At 33.3% G+C, this 17619-nt stretch overlaps 1 protein-coding gene and 1 pseudogene across 1 annotated transcript in view; one reads left to right on the top strand and one right to left on the bottom strand.

Annotated features, from left to right (window-relative positions):
- SLC15A5 (solute carrier family 15 member 5) overlaps positions 1–17619 on the bottom strand; it is a 68654-nt gene that overhangs the window by 45970 nt on the left and 5065 nt on the right. The window contains 2 exon segments of the mRNA XM_011372944.1: positions 809–1031; positions 8851–9018. Coding sequence (XP_011371246.1) covers positions 809–1031; positions 8851–9018 — 391 coding nt within the window.
- LOC111747268 lies at positions 7605–7723 on the top strand (annotated as a pseudogene).

Below are 17619 nucleotides of genomic sequence, written 5' to 3'. Positions count from 1 at the left end.
ATGACCTGCCTACCCCTCCAATATCACTTAATTTTTCCGAGCCTTAGTTTCCTCTTCAACAACAGCTCTATTGTTCTATGATATATCAATACAACTCACTCATTAGCTATCTAAGTTCTAAGTTGGGAGTTAGCAACGAGGATAGTCCCAAATTTCTTTAAAGACTTTTATAATTATTTGATGTAAGAAGAATAAATGAAGAAATAATATTTCTTCATAAGTAAGTTAGTCTTTGAGCATTACCACATTACATTTTTTTTTTAATCATGTATATTTATAAAGGGCACTTTGGTCTTGGCATTTTTCATCTGATTTCTCCACAGCATAGGGAACGATGCACCAAGGAACTAAGAGTGGGTGGGGAGAGAATCACTTGCTCATTAGTACTTATACTCAGGAGTACAGTGGAGGTGGTACTCAAATCAGTCGTTTTAGCTCCTTGTTAGTACCAGCTTTTAAAGGCTTAATGAAGGAGGAAGGCAAAACCTTTGGCTAAAGGGAGGTGGGGTAATTGCTCATAGATCTCATATTTTCATGGGCTGCTCTTATAACTATGCACTCTGCAGTACTGTCTGCACCTACTGACAGATATGTATAGTTCTACAGGAGAAACAGCATACCCAAATTCTCCTCAGGTGTGTCTCTGCCTGACTCCACTTAGTTCTTGAAATTAGAGACTGTAATGATTAGAGCATTTATAGGATAACTGCTTGATGAAAATGTTGGGATGAAAATAAGCATTTATTTCTAAAGGTAACGTACAATTATTTTATTGTTGTTGGGGGTAGTGTTAATTATTCTTTCTTACCTGCATAATGCATATTTTGTATAGCAGTTGAAAAATGAAAAGAGGGAGAAGGGTGAAGAAAAATTTTGTGACTTCCACATGCAACTCAGTGTAGCAGCCACCATTTTTTTTCTCGGCATAGTCTAACCAGCTCATCACATTTCTGTGAAGATGGCAGTATTGCAGAAAGCGTGTTTTCAGGGCATTAACAAACACCCCAAAGGTTGTCAGGAGGAAACAACCTGTAAATAATTGGAGATATTATGCATTAGTAAAGGAATTCCTCTTCAGTTTTCTGAAATGTCAATCAGAAAGATGACAATCGTAAGGATGAAGGGCAGTAAAGTGATTGAGAAAGTTTTAGCACCCAAGGGATTGAATTCAAAGGAACAAGCTCTGACAAGGTTTCTGGCATTCTGGTGACCAGCCCAAGGTGGTGCCTGACAGCTGATGTAAAAAATGAAAAAAGTAAGATCAATGGGAACATATTAAAAAGGGAAGAAAGGAGACAAAACACCAAAGTAAAATTTTAGAATCTCTCAGAAGTCTTTAACTTTAACTCATTAATGAATAAAACAACCTGAACTTTTTTTTACAGCCTTAACACAAAGAACTGGTACTATTTTTAAATATAAAATATTATATAAATAATCCTCACTTGTCATGTAGAAGGTGGTTTCTTATTTTGACATGGAGATAAAGGGAAATGTGTTCTCTGCTTGGACTTTATCCTTGAATTTCAGACATAAGGTTAAACTCTGAACTCTTCAAATGACTTTATACATGTTGACAGTGTCACTAAAAGTTCGGATTGGATTAGTTTGCTTTTGACTTTTCCAGTAGTTTCTTCTGGGTTTATATGGCTGTCGCTTTAGCATCAGAAGCATTTCCTTCCTTTAGATGTTTGCACTCACTGACTGCTAATGATTTGCAACATCATTGTTGCTTCTTTTATGATCTTTCAGATTCCACCTTTTCTTTGACTTCATTAGGACTTCCTGATACAATGACAGATAAGATACCCACATTTAGTTAACAGTTCAGTTGTGACATCATGATTGTTACAATTTTTTATAGAACCCTTTTGACCAGATAATTCTTCTACAAATTACATAGACAACAAATCATAGTTTTAGGATAAATTGTAAAATAAATGTGAAAATGTTTGATTTTTCCAAAGAAGTCTGCTATAGAAACTCAGTGTAGTTTGGTTGTCATTTTAATTATGCTCAAGTTTCCTAGAAAATTCTAGGTGAAATGCATTCTAGCCAAGTTCATTTAAATATCATAAAGTTTTAGATTTTATATTTAAATAAAGAATATTCATTAATATTTCTTTTTATGGTTACGGAATGATTATATTGATTTGATCTGGTCTTTTCTTAAGAGTTATAATAGACCTATTATGTCAGTCTTTGATTAATTGAGGAAGCTGGGGGCCTGGTAATTGAATATGGAGCCTTTCACCTTTAAGTCACTGAATCAAATCCAGCCCAAATTGGTAGTGATCAAGAATGATTATAGCAGTAGCTCTTTGGTGGCTTTGAGGTCAAGTGGAAGTATGTTGGGATAATTTCTGACAGGGAGATGGGCTCATATCTATCTATAGTCATTACTGCTTCTTTTTAGTCATTATTTCCATATACAAATAAAAGGCCCAGGAATTGAGAAGGCCAAGGGGACAGAAGCACCTGTGAGTGGCCAAGGTTTGTGTTTCTTAGAAAAGAAGTAATAAGGACATCTCTTGATTATTGCAGGAAGAACTGCTCTATTGTGAGACTTTCCTAGCTATTTCAATTAGTTTCCTTAATGTTTTAGTAAGATGAGAACTAAGAATGTCTTGATGAACAGTTTAGAGACCAAATTTGAACAGGTCTGGGCTAGGAGGTTTAACTCTCTGACATTTCCTTATTATTTTGTCTCTGTTACTTATCAGCCTGTTCTCTGCTCAACTCTTGCAAAACAGTGCTATATAGATAGTAGGATTATTAGTAGCATTGATCCATCTTATTCTATGCTTTCAAATAGGCTTTATTATTAAATGATAATTACTTCCAGGATGAAAGACTATTTCCAAAGATATTCCTCTCAATTTTCTTCCTATATTTCAAATTCAGAGACTTTATTGAATATGACATGTTTTAAACTCACTGTTCCTTTTTTTTTGTATAAACAAATCACTATTTGTTGCAAAATAAATTTGGATCTACTCTTATGCATGATAAATTGATACTTGCAATTTTATTAAACAGTTAAATATCACTATCATATTATTTCTACAGAGAGGTAGCTTAGATTAGTGCATCTTAAACTAGCTATGATAAAGTATCATTTTTTTAATTTCTCAACTATCATGGTCAATACATTTGTGAAATACAATAAAAATGAAATAGAACAAGAATAAAATAAGAAACAAAAACATACAGAATATAAGTCCTAATTTTTTTTATTATTAGATTCAACAGATATAAACTACAACTTTCCATAAATACTTTTACATGTTTTCTTTCAGTGTCTGTATTTATTTTGTTGCATACCAGTAACAATTTATTGGCCAAAACTGATTCATGGATCAGGCCTGGAGTATGGCTGACTTCAAATGAACAAACCCTTTGAAAAACAATTTATTTAAACAAGTAAAATTGTATCTGATGTGGTAATATGAAACAATAAAAACAAAATGGTTAAGAACAAGAAATGGTTATGCATGAATGAGGACTAAAATTTTAACCGGCACTATGAATGCACATAATTGACATCAAACAAATATTTCTAGGCCTTGAGAATATAACAGTAAACAAGACCCACAAATCCCTGAGTTTTCTTTCTGGTGGGGATGACACTAAACAAGCAAGAAAATATTAGGCAAGTTCAACAATGAAAACGAAATGGACTGATAAGGTAGAGATGCATTGTAGGGTTTAGTGTAGGGAAGACTTAAAAAGTTGAAATCTGAACTGAAGATTGAATAGAATGGAAGTAAGCAAAGAAACCCGGAGGAAGTATATGCCAGGTATGTCACGAAGTAGCAATGAGTTGGGAAAGATGTGGGTACAGTAAAGGCCAATGAAGCAGTATCTCAGCAGTCAGAAGATTGGAAGGAGATGATGTCCAAAAGTTGGTCAGGGGTCAGACTTCACAGGCCAAAGTAAGGAGCTTGGATTTTATCCTCAGTGTTATGGGAGACCTTTAAGAAGTGGGTTTTTTTTTTTTTTTTTTTTTTTTTTTTTTTTTTTAGTATATGTGCTGCCAAAGCGAGCACAAGAAGTTTTATGCAGAATAGAGATACCATATGATGTATATCTTTTTAAAAGTTTACTGTAGAACTCTGGTAGCTGTATGGATAATGGATTTTAGGGAATAAGAAGGAAGCTGGGAGAAAAGCCAGAGGTAGTGGTGACTTGGACATAGTAACAATGAAGAGAAATGAATAGGATAGGATGTGCTTTTGAATAATCAGTAGGATTTTCTTATGTAGGGAGAGGTTGAAGAAATGAGAATATTGAAGATGAATTTTTTTCCTGCTTAAACAACTGGGTGTTGTTAATTTACACTGAAATGGAAAAGACAAGAAAGGAGTCAGTTTGCAATTGGAAGAATCAAGAATTGAGTTTTGGTCAGGGTAATTTTGAGCTGACTATTAGATAATCAAGTCACAATATTGAATAAGAAGTCAAATATATAAGTTTCAAGGTGAGCAGAGAGGTCCACAGGAAATTGAGTGCTTGGTGTATTGTTGGCATTAAAAACTACACAACTAGAGATTACTTAAGAAAAGAGAGTGGGAAAAGAAGAGCCAGGGCTCCTGGAATGAATCCTAGGGTTCTGCATTAATTAGTAGGAGAGAACCTAGCCAAGGATTTGGAGGAAGTGTGGACAACAGATGACATTCTAGATGGGCTGTAAGTCAGAGGGAAGAAGTAAAAAATCTACATTGATCAGCTGGACTGAGAGCGAGCCAATAAGCTAGTTAGAGAGAGCAAGAAAAAGAACTGTATAGTAATCTATTTGTCTCATCAAACCGTAGAGTTATCACTGAATATTATGAGGGATATGCTGTTGAAAACATCTACATCTATGCATCACACCACCTCCTTGGATTAATCCATTAGACTTAATAGAAAACGCATGCCTTCTGTACAAATAATTTTGGGTGTCATGTAGACTCAGCCTTTAAAAGAATCCATTGTCATTATAATTCTCAAATTGCTTTTCTGCACCAGGGACAGAAATGGGAAGTTGAAAAAAACTGGAACGAAAATGCAACTGAGACTTCAAGCTCTGGTTTAAATGTGCAAACACACCAGGTGTTTTATTTTATTTTAAAATAAAACAGATGAGCTATTTAAAATGTTTTATTGCAAAATTTAAAGATTGTCACCATTACTATTAAAAAAAAACTTTAGAAAGCAATTTTTCCGTCCTTTGTACCTTTAAGTCCTTGGCTCTGATGTTCTGCTCCTCTGACCTTGATCTAATCATGAATATCTATGCTACTTAATTATAATAAAAAAGCCTACATTGCACTCTAGATGGTAGATGCACATTTTTTTCTTCTTTGGTCACCTGCCAGTTCTCAAAATTATAGCAGTGGGAAGAAATGCAAATGAAGGCCGTGCTTGACAGCTAAACATAATGGAATGCATGGTCTACATTTGGAAAGTTTCCTTAAAATAAAAGGTAGCATATAAAAAAATCATTTCTTTAAGGTCACCTATGGCTTTGAATTACAGCTTTGAGGAATTTCCAATTTAGTCATCAGAGAGGAAGAAGCCAAAATAAAAATTATATACTTTGCTAGAGGGAAGTCAGAGTTTTACTTCATCAGAGTTGGGTTATCCTATAACTTAGAAATAGAAAACAAAACAAAACAAAAAGCAACTTTGAAATATTTATTTTATAGAGTATTATGTAAAGTAAACCACTGGCAAACATTTTCTATTATAATTTTACTTGCAGCTAATAATTTTCTGTTTGTAAATGTCGAAACAAAGCTTACTTTATCACATGTTAAAAAATGTAACATATGGACAACTATTGACTGGCAATAAACAGAGTTGATTATATAGATCTGTATAACTTGAAGAAATGTATTTCTTTATTCAGATGAACTTATTTTCAAATAGGAAATTGAAAAGCAAATGGATGGATGCTCAATAGTTATTTAGAAAATTTGAATCTAAAAAAATTGTATATATATGTACATATATGTATAATTACACACTCAAGAAAATGTCAGAGTGATCTTTCAATAACAGTTTATACTGGACATGTTCCTCTTTTTTATTACTTGGGGCTGACAGAAAAGATTTCTAAAAATTGAAGGAAAAAGTCTGCAATCTCATAAAAAAGTGAACTAGATATATGAACAGATAGTTCACTGAAAAAGAATTCATATTACTCTTCGGAAATAAAAAGATGTACAACTTTTCTCATAATAAAATAAGTATAAAATAATACTTCAGTAAGATACCATTTCTCACCATCAAAGTGGCAAAAATCAAAAGTGTGACAATGTGCTGTGTTGGGAGGACTATGAGGAAACAAGCATTCTCATTTTTGGTGAAAATATACATGTTGCAACCACTATAGAAGGGAACTTGACCATATATAGCAAAATTATCTGTGGGTTTACTTCTTGATTTAACAATTCGACTTGTAGGAATCTACCCTAAAGATATGCTGGGGAAAAATGCAAAGAGATATACAAGCTATTCATTAGAACCTATATAACAGCAAAAATAAAGAAACAATCCAAATGTGTATCAATATGACTGGTAAAATAAACAATGATTCACTATACAATGGAGTACTATGCAGCTATAAAAAGGCATGGGGAATATTTTTATATACAATTACAAAGTAACCCCCAGATTATAACAAATGAAAAAACAAGAAAAGAGTGAATAATATGCTACTGCTTATATAAGAAGGGAGAAATACATACATATACAGAGAGACATACACACATAAAATTTTAATATTTTCTTTAATTAAAAAAATGTTAATTTTTTAAAAATATGTAAATTGACACCTAAAGGAATAGGAGAAGATATAGGAACATATAAACCTCATTTTACATGATTTAAAACAAAAATAATATTTAAAAATATCTCAAAGTATAAAAATAAATGGAACAAATGCACTTAATTATATATAAATTTAGTGGTATAACCAGAGAGACAATACCAAGGGACTTTAAAACATAATAATTTTAGCGAACATTCCAGGGGTTAACACATAAAGGAACAAAACTGCAAGAAGAATCCTGAAAGTCTTTCAACAATCTTGTTGCTGGTGATAGTCTAAGATAACTGAGTATATCTTTTGGGATAAAGCAAATGTTCAATTACTGTCATTGAGATCTTGGCTTTTTGGCATGGGAAAAAGAAGATCTGAGTTTGATAACATTAAGTAAAAATCCTGTAGTACTGGTTTTGACTAGGGTGTTAGTATAATCCAAAATGTATGTTATTTTAGAAAGAAAAAAAAAGAACATTTTCTAGCTTTGTGCACTGAAAGACCTAGAAATTGTGATAGATTAAGTAGTGGTGAGCATCCCCATCACCAACACTGTAGTTTCTAAGTACCATTACATACAAAAAGGAAGCACAGTTTTTCTGGAGAAAGAGATGACTCAAAGTTCAGGGAATGAAGTGATGACCATAGACTATCTTATACCAGAAAGCAAGGGAGCAATCAAAGAGGCTTATCTGAAGGACTCAGGCACCAACATGAAGAGGACCTCACTGCCCACATACGAAATAATTTGAACATCAGTAATTATAGTAGATTAAAACACATTAAAATTTTTATGGTCTACAGCCATGCCACTCTGAATGTGCCTGATCTCGTCTGATCTCGGAAGCTAAGCAGGGTCTAGCCTGGTTAGTACTTGGATGAGAGACTACCTAGGAATACCAGGTGCTATAGGTGTTAAGAAATAAATAAAATAAAATAAAATTTTTATGTCAACAAATTAATAATAAAAGGTAAACAAAGAAAACTAACAGGTCACCTTTGGAAGATATTGAAGCTCAACTCAATTACAAAATCTAAAAACAGAGGGAAAGAATTAGACATTTATCTCTTTTTCTCACTACCCTGCAATACCCCAATGCAGTAGTGAATTTAGGCAAAAATCATCAGTATATGCTGACACTGCAAAAATAGAGATAATCAGTCATTATGTCTCTTGAAGTATTTAACATCATTTATGAAGAAACTCCCACCACCACCACCAAAAAATCTGAATCTGATTATCTATGACTATCAGACAATTTACAAGAAATAGGCGAAACACCTGTTGGATGACACCACATGGATGTAATTGGCAAAATCTAGACTATTGGAAATGCTCATTGAAATGTTCAGATCCCTTAAAAAGTTTTGAAAAGAGACAGAGATGAAGGGGGAATATATATGGTTTAAGAGACATATCTCTCATTTAGAATATATGGATCTCATTTGGACTTGATTTGATTAAAGTATAAAACAAAAAAAATAAAAAATTTAAAAATGAAAACAATTAGATTTTAACAGTAACCAAATATTTGATGATGTTAGAAAATTCCTTTTCTGTGTATGCATGTGAGTGAGAAAATGACATTGTGATTATATATTTTTTTGTTTATCTTATATATAACATAAACATATTAAACACACACACATGCACGCATAAATGGAGTGCTGTAATATGTAGTTTTTCTTCAAAATTACCAGGAGAGATTGGAAAAAGTGAGTAAAGATAAGTTGATAATTGCTCAAGCTGAGAGCAAGATAGATGGGGTTCATATATGATTTTCTTCTAGTTTTGTTTATGTTTAAAATATTCCATTATTAAAACTTTTTAACAAGAGAAAACTAAAAGAAGATAGATGCTATTGATATTCTTTCAGACTCTGTTGCTCCCAAGTGTAACTGGCAGAATTTACAAATTCTGTGAGTTGAAAGAGAAGTTATAGGAAATCAAGGAGGAACGAGAAGTGTCAAAAAAACAAAACAAAACAAAACAAAACACATAAAAAACAAAAAAGTTAATGTAAACTGTGATTTACTTATATTTTTCTGGTTGGTAAATCAGGTTATAATGCATCATATGAAGAGTTATTAGAGCCATAAGCATAGACATAAAGGGAATAAGTAAAACCAGAGTCCAAGCTCCTGAATACTGAATGTAAGATATCCCCAAAAAGACAACAGTCGCACTTAGGTTCATGATCCAATAAAACCTGAGGTACACAGACAGACAAAAGTAAAAATACCATTGAGTTACTTCAGATAACAATTGCTAATTTTAATGCTTTTATATTAGTAAGCTATAAAATAGTGTCATCTTGGCTGAACTAAATTTTGCATATATTGTTTATTAGATTTCTAAATAAGTTTGTACATATCAGCTATGTCTTCTTATCAGTTTGATTACCTTTGTTTCATTCCTATTTAGAAGAGATGTAGAAAGAATGTGTTCTTTTTTATCTAAAGTGGAGGTTGACAAATATTTTCTGTAAAGGGCCCGATAGTAAACAGGTTAGGCTTTTCAGGCCACATGGTCTCTACAGCAACTACTCAACTCTATGTTGTGGGGCTAAAGAAGCCATTGACAACTAAATACACCTGATGAACCTGGAAAGGTTACATGGTTAAAGAGTTGAATCTTCTTATTTATTCCACTTTTCAAAGTATGAGAAAACTCAGGAATACTCAGTTATGCCCAGACCATGTATTAAATCAAACAAATGAGTGGCCTTTGAGTAAAACTTCCAATGTCTCCTCCTTGTGAATAGTATTACAAATAAGTACCTATCTCGGTAGTCTGATTTGCAAGTTCTGGGGAAATATTCTCTAGCTCTCAACCTTTCATTGCGTCTAAATTCTGCTGCTAGAGTCCTATTGCAGAAGAGAAGTCTTAGCATTAACTTAAAAAATTACTGAGGTAAAATTAAATATAATAAAAAATACATAGTTTTATGAATTTGTTAAATGTTTCAGTTCAAACACTAATAGATCTAAGTTTTAGAACACTTCCCTAGTTAGATAAGGCCCACCCCAGATACCAGGATAACTTCCCCTTTGATTAACTCAAAAGTAACTGCTTAGACCTTAATTACATTTTTAAATCCCTTTACCTTTACCATATAACATAACATAACCAGTGGGTGATATCCTGTCATCTTTGCCATATTCTATTGAGTAGAGTCAGGTCACAGGTTGTTTTCACACTCAGGGGGTTGGGTCTGTCAAGAGTATGACCCTTTAGGGGTCATCTTATGATATTTTCTATACATCTAATTGAAAGGAAGACGAAATAAGAACATGGAATTGGATTGATAATTAATCGAAGACCAGCTTCCTTACCTCAGCTTATTCCACTGGCTGACTGGGTGTGGTGGCTTGGCTCCCTGCTATGCCAGTTGACACTACCCAGGAGCATGGATTAGAGCGTTGCCTGTTTCTGCTGGGTAGGGGGTCAAAGACCCACTCCTCACTTCGCCCTGCCAACACTGCTCGGGCTGTGGTGTCAGAGTGTCCCTGCTTCTCCTCAAGAGTGTGTGTGTATCTGTGTGTAAAATATTAGATTCCTGTTTCCTGCTGAAACCATGAGGCCAGAGAAGGAGGGAAGTAGAGCAGGTATTGTCAACAAGATTTTTACTTATGTATGTATGTATTTAGCAGTTTTATGGTTTTAGATTTTATGTAAGGTCAATTATCCACTTTGAATTAATTTTTTAGTAGGGTATCATGGGTAACTTTTATCTATATGATATATAGTTATTCCAGCACAATTTATTGAAAAGATAATCTTTTCCCATTGAATTTTTGGGCATCTTTGTTGAAAATCAATTGACCATATAAATGTGATTCTTTTTTCTGATTCTCAATTCTGTTCTACTAATCTATACTTATGCCAATACCATACTGTCTTTATTACTGATTTTTTTTTTAAAGACAGCTTTGTTGAGACATAACTGACATACAACAAACTGCATGTGTTTAAAGTGTACTATTTGATAAGTTTTGAATATGTATTCAAAATGTATACCCATGAATGATAGCCACATTCAAGATAATGAACATATCCATCACTCCCCAAAATTTCCTTATGTCCCTTTGTAATCCCTCCCTCCTGCCATCCCCTTCCCATCTCCAGGCAACACTGCTCCTTTTTCTGTCACTATAGATTAGTTTTCAATTGATAGATTTTTTTTTTTTTTTTTTTTTGGTAAAAGAAATTTTCAAGTGTGTACTCTTTTTATATGGCTTCTTTCACTTAGCATAATTATTTTGAGATTCATCTATGTTATATTTATCAGTAGTTGATTCCTTTTTATTCCCAAGGAGTACCCCTTTATAAAATACACCGCAATTTATTTATCCATTTATCTGTTGATGGACATTTTCCCTAGCTACGGTTATTACAAATAGTGCTCTTATGAATATTCCTATACAAGTCTCTATGTAGTCATAAACTTTTCATTTCTTTTGGGTAAAAATTTAGGAGTGAGATGGTACATATATATTTAAAATTTTAAGAAATTTCTAATTGATTTTCAAGTAGTCGTAACATTTTACATTACCACTACCTGTATATAAGAGATCTCTTCACATCTTAGGCAACACTTGGTATGGCCAGTCTTTAATTTTAGCTATTTTAGTAGATGTACAGTTTTGTTTTGCATTTCCCTGATTACTAATGATATTGAGCATCTTTTCATGGGCTTTTGGCCATCTGTATATCTTCTGTGGTGATGTTTCTGTTCAAATCTTTTGCCCATTTAAAAAAATGGGGTTGTTTATTGAGTTTTAAGTGTTCTTTATATATTCTGGATACAAGTCGTTTTTCAAATATGTGATCAGCAAATATTTTATCCCAGTCCGTGGTTTGTCTTTTTATTCTCTTAATGGTGCCTTTTGAAGAGCAGAATTCTTAATTTTGATGAAATCCAATTATTTTTTTCTTACATATCATGCTTTTAGTGCTGTATTTAGGCAATCTTTGCCTAACCCAAGGACACAAAAGTTTTCTCCTTCTTCTTCAGAGAAGAAATTTGGGCATTAGAGAACTAAACTCACTCATCCAAATTCTCATAGCTGTGTTATTTCAGAGCTAAGAGTAGCATTAGCCTCTTAGGAGAGGCTGACTGAACTAAGTATCCTTTCTATACTACTTTCTAGGTCTTTCCAGTTATAGATTTCATGACACCACCATTTCCTCATTAATCTAGGCTTTAACACTTCAAATTACTTCTTACCTTGTTTTATGTATCATTAATTATAAATATTGTCCTTTCTCTTTGGAATGGTGGTCAGAAGACATGAGTTTAAATCACAACTCTGATAATCACATGATCTATGATTTTAGGCCCTCTGGAATTCTGGGTCTTTTATCTTTAAAATAAAGATCATACCCTCCAGACAGGATTTTTGTAAAGATTGAGAAAACACACACTCTAGCAATATGATGCCAAGCAAATGTTACTGTTCTTCATTTTTCTCTAATCTTGATTTCAGGTGCAAAAAGGACAGTGAAATTGGGGCATAGTGAGCAAGGAGTAGAGTGCTAGAGGGGATATTCAAGCAGTTGCGTGTGGTCCTCAGTGTTTAGATCCATGAAGTCCCTAGTGAGGAGTTTGGGTTTTATTCATAGTGCATTGAGAAACCACTTGAATGGAATTGATCAGGGGACTGAAATGATTTAATTTTAAATGGTTAAATAAAAAATGATTGTGTAAATCAATGAATTTTAGATAGGGCCTGGTAAGGAGACTATCACAGCTGTTGTAGTAGTCTGGATGACAACTGGGCATGAACTAGACCACCATGGTAGTAAAAGAAAGAAAGAGAAGGAGATATGTGATATCCATTTGGAAAGGAGACATGTCGAATTAGGCTAGTCTCACTGTGCTGTAAACATGCCTGCTTATTTTTGTCCTATGTGACTTTTCATGTTCTTTGGCTTGCCCTCTCTCACTTTCAAAGTTCCTTATCAAATCTAATCTCTTTTTCTTCATTCAGTACTCTCTTGAATATTCTACTTCTTCACTACTCTGAGCTTCCAGAGCTAATATTCATTCTCCAATTTTCACTTTTGTCAGTTTTGTCTTCTCATTTATAAATCGTCAAGCTGCCTGACAGTAACAGTTTATTTTTTATCTCCATTTCTTGTCTTGATGAGACCTAGCACAGTTCTATGTCCATAATAAATGGATAGTAAATAACTAATTGATGAATAACATTGTGCCTCTTGTAAAAAATTCAATCAGACAAACAATGTTAAAAAAAAACTCCAAACTTTCAATAATTGAGCTAGGAAAGTAATCAAATATCAACATGGCCATTCTGAAGAAACTGACTTACTATAATCCTCTAATAGAAACTTGTCACAATGTAGGTGAAGTACAAAGTGAGGATTTTCTAAGACAACTGGACAGAGTCCGTAGGCTCAGCCTCAGGTCATCCTTTCATGCTGTTGTTGCAAGCTGCACATTTGAGTTGTGGCTGTAGCAACTGAGAGGAACTGGAGCTGAAAGCAATGTTATATTTCTTTAAATGTTTAAGAAATTATTTTTTTAATGTTAAGTATTGCTGAGAAAATCCAAGAGGACACTGTGTGACACTTTATTACACCACATGGCATTGTAAACCGAATTCTCTAAAGAGGGTCAAAGAAAGTTATAATTATTCCAAGACTTAAATCTTGTGAAAAGTAGTTAGAAGCCAAAGAATTATAGGCTGAATATGTGTAGAAAGAGATTTCACAGAAAGTACTAAATGTATTTGAATAAATGCCACCCAACCTATTTGATTGTGTAATTTTCTGAAAGAATTACCTGGTACGGGCATGTTTTATATGTCTTTGTTGATCCATGGACAGGACAAGCCATAGATAATTAAGGGTGAAATTGCATATATATCAATTGTAAAAAAATAAAAGAAATAAAAACTCACAGTCTTCAAACTCACCATTAAGACTCCTTTCATCTCATAGCTCACTAGCAAATTGAATATATAAAGCACCTTTCACACAGAAAGTCAGAGAGCAAAGCACTAAAGCAAAACAAATACCAGTGATTAAGGAAAATTTAAAGCAGCAGTAAAAATATGTTTCTTTGGTTTACTTTTAAATACAGACTGGGAACTGCAAATAACTGGGAGTACATGTAAGTGGTAATTTTTTTTGTCTTCATGATTCTATGATGTTGAATACAAATAAGGGAAAAACCTTGCTGCTGCAAAACTCAGCAATATATTTGAGATAATTTATTTAAAAAATATTTACCCTAATTTATTTAGTAATAATTTTAAAATTCACTCAAATATGTTGTCATTTCTTAGTCTTAACAGTTTTGACATGCTTTAGATTTACTTTAAGTGATTTAGGAGAAATGGTTAAAATGATCTTTCCTAACCTGAGAAGTATCAAAGAATGGAAGCAAACTTTCAAGTCTTCACGGTGTTCCCAAACAATTTAAAGAGTTCAGAGTGAATATTTTATTCTGCATTGAACAATATTTAGATAATTCATCAGGGGATTTGTAGCTCTTCAATGGAATAGAATCGAACTGTTTAGAAGAGTCAGTGAAACACAGGTGCTGATTTCATGATAAATGGCTATTGTCAATCATTGCTTCTTTTAGTGTAACCATTGGCCTACTGAAGTACTTCAAAGAATACTCCGGAAGCCATGGATTTGGAGAAAGAAAGAAACAGCTCTTACTTTTTATCTATAATTTTTTTCAACAATGTTGTTAAAGAAAAGGCAATTTAATAAAGAAAAATCATTGATTTTGGTGAATAGACAGCAAGATTAAGGTAAAACGTGTATTTTTCATTAAGAAATTTGGGGGATTGTTTCACTCTCTCTTGCTGGCTCTTTCATTCTTTTAACTTGCTGTCATTCTTTTTCTCTCTTTGTCTTCTTTTGCCAACATATTAATTTTTAACAGCTGTTTATGTATATCGTTTTTTTATATCTTAAGTTTAAGATCTTTGAACCACCTCATGTTTACTGATGAAAGTAAGTCACCACTCATGCACTTACCATATGTAAAAGCTACCAAGCAGAGCTTAAGGAAAAGGAGGGGCAGCAGGAGCAGTAAGAAATAAAAGAAATTTGTCTTTTTTAAATCCTCAATATTATTTCGTTTCCACAGTTATATGTTGGAGAGAAATTCTGAGTGTATTTCCTGAGAACTTACAGTTTTGGCAGAGGTAAAGAAGGTGCTTCTCATTAGGGTGAGTAGGAAGCATTTGTTAAACTTGGCTAGAGCCCATGCAAATAGAATTTTGGAAGGTCTAGTGATTTTTAAAAAAGCTTTTATAGATTATTCCTCATAATGCAACTCAAAGGATATTTTGAGTATTGATGAGTATTAATAAGATTATTCCATGAACTGGTTTGATTTTGTTGGCTGAAATACACCTTATAAATTATGACTTCACAATTGTAGAATATATTTAGATTCATATATTTTGTTTCTCTTCTCAAGGATTATGTATCATTTCTCAATCAGGTAGATTCTAAAGTGTGGTGAAAAATTACTGTGAATCATCAAACATTTCCAGTGTTTAGTTCCATTTCTTTTCAAAGATATCTCTAGATTACATTTGGAATCCCCTTCCCTTATGTCTCTGGAACTGTTTTCAAAATTCTGAAGCACTTGCTAAAAATGTACATTCCTAACAATGCTCCCAGGAAATTCTGATCTAGGAGGTTGGGGATGAGGCTTTCAAATAATGCTCAAGTGACTTTTAAAACAATGATAAAAGATAATAAATTTTTACCTCTAGTATTTCCATAAGATAAAAGTTATTAAATTTGAGTAAATAAGTATTAAAATTAGAACATTTTGATATGAGACAGATATCTTATAGGGTCAATTTAAGTACTAGCTATTCAAAATTTCTGGAAGGGAATAAGTCTCTCGACTTTTTCAAGAACTTTACCAATATTCTATTTGACGCTTTAAATCGTGTCATTCTCTCTGGTAACTAGTTAGCAACAGACTATGATATGCAGATGTGATGCAAATTATCAGGTGAAGTAAGTAGAGAAATGTGGAAGCAAGGTTTGAGGGTAGAATTTAAAATTATGGTCATGAACAGACCTAATTATCTACCTTCTTTTTGCTTCCAGAAAAGATTCTGCACAGGTGTACTTACCTAGACAATCACCAGTGTGGTAACTGTTAATTGTACACCTCAGGTTTTGGAAAATGCTAAAAGAGCCAGGTTCTGATCTGGATAATAGTGAAAGGATGTTGGCAGATTATTGTGCCTCTTGATTTTAGAGAGTTTAGTTTTATTCTTTCAATGAGATACACAGTTGAGGAAGATCCAGTACCAGATGGTAATGTTGGCTAGAAGGGGTTTTCTCACCTACATTTGGCAGCTCTATTCAGCAATGGTGCCTTCAATGCCTGAAACTTCCACTCTACACCATTTAACATGATCATTGAGAAGCTTTAGGTGGTGTAGATACAATGACACATCTCATTAAAGGTCCTGTAACTATGAACATCTGACATCTGTGCTGAAAATGGAATTGGATGCAACCTTCAAGTGGTTGTATATTTAAGTGTATGTTGTTTTTATTTTTTTTTAAAAACACTACTGAAATTCATCATATTAACGGGGGTTGTAATTCTAGTGGGATTTTTCACTTGGAGAAATAGATTATAAGTGAATAGACTGCCCATTTTAAAGATAGCCTCCAATTAAATAGGTTCCCTCTTTTCCAGAATTTAGAAAATGATTTAGCTAATGACTTATTTGTCATTTAATAATAATAATAATAGCTATCCTGATATGAATATCTATAATGTACTAGGATACTTTATGTATAAGCTGTACAACAGCGCTGGAAGGTATTCCCATTTTGTAGATGAAGGACCTAGGGCTCTGAGAGGTTAAGAAATTTGCTGAAGACCATAAAACTCATAAATGATGGAGCCAGGATTCTGCCAGCCGTGACACTGCCCAGTGGGGTCTCTGCTGGTTTTGCCACCAACCCCTGCAGGATGTATGGGAATAGAGTTAACATTCATTTCTATAAACTGCAACAAGCAGATATTCATAAATTTTTTCCTGTAGTTTAGTGTTTAACCTGAAAAAATGTCAAAAAAAAAAAAACCAGAAACAGCCAGATTCAGCCTTTAAGGAGTTTACCATTCAAATGATCCTTTTCCACATTAAAGAATAGCATCCTGAATCTTCATACAAATTTCTAGGTGCTTTAGCTTTAAGTTTTAAAAAAAGTTTTAAAAATGTTTCTTCTTATTAGAGATTTTAATGAAATTAGGAAATAATAGGTAACCAAATTGAAATGTGTTCATTTTAAATTTGGTCTAGTTTCTCACAGCTGCAGAAATTCATTTTCAACCCTCTCCTCTTCCCCCTTTACAAAGTCCTAAAGTGCAAACCCATTGGGAGTCCCCTCCATTTCTCAAAGGAAATATTTCATTCATATAATGTCTCCTTTGTAATCAACACTGAGAAATGTCACTTTGATTAAACACAAGTCTGAATGACTAAGACCACAGTACAATAAATTCTCCAGAGCTATCTTTCAGAACAACTGATTGCTCTCCAGTCCTAATCCTCCAGAGTCTTATTTAATCAAAATGATGTTGCTAATTAAGGATTAAAACTTCCGAATAGAATAAAAAAGAAGGATTTTTCTTTCTCCTTTGGGCAGGTCAAGGAGGCAGAATTTGCTATGAAGAAGTAGAGTCTCTTCCACCTTTGGTGAAACTGCATTATTCTCTGACATTTGGACTTAATCCAAAATAGGCCTGAGTGCTTTGTGATATTAATATAATTTTTATATATAT

This window comes from Pteropus vampyrus, unplaced genomic scaffold (genome assembly GCF_000151845.1).
Source record: "Pteropus vampyrus isolate Shadow unplaced genomic scaffold, Pvam_2.0 Scaffold216, whole genome shotgun sequence".
NCBI lineage: Eukaryota > Metazoa > Chordata > Mammalia > Chiroptera > Pteropodidae > Pteropus > Pteropus vampyrus.
The sequence above is the reverse complement of the archived record's forward strand: the minus strand, read 5'-3'. Positions and strand labels throughout refer to the sequence as shown.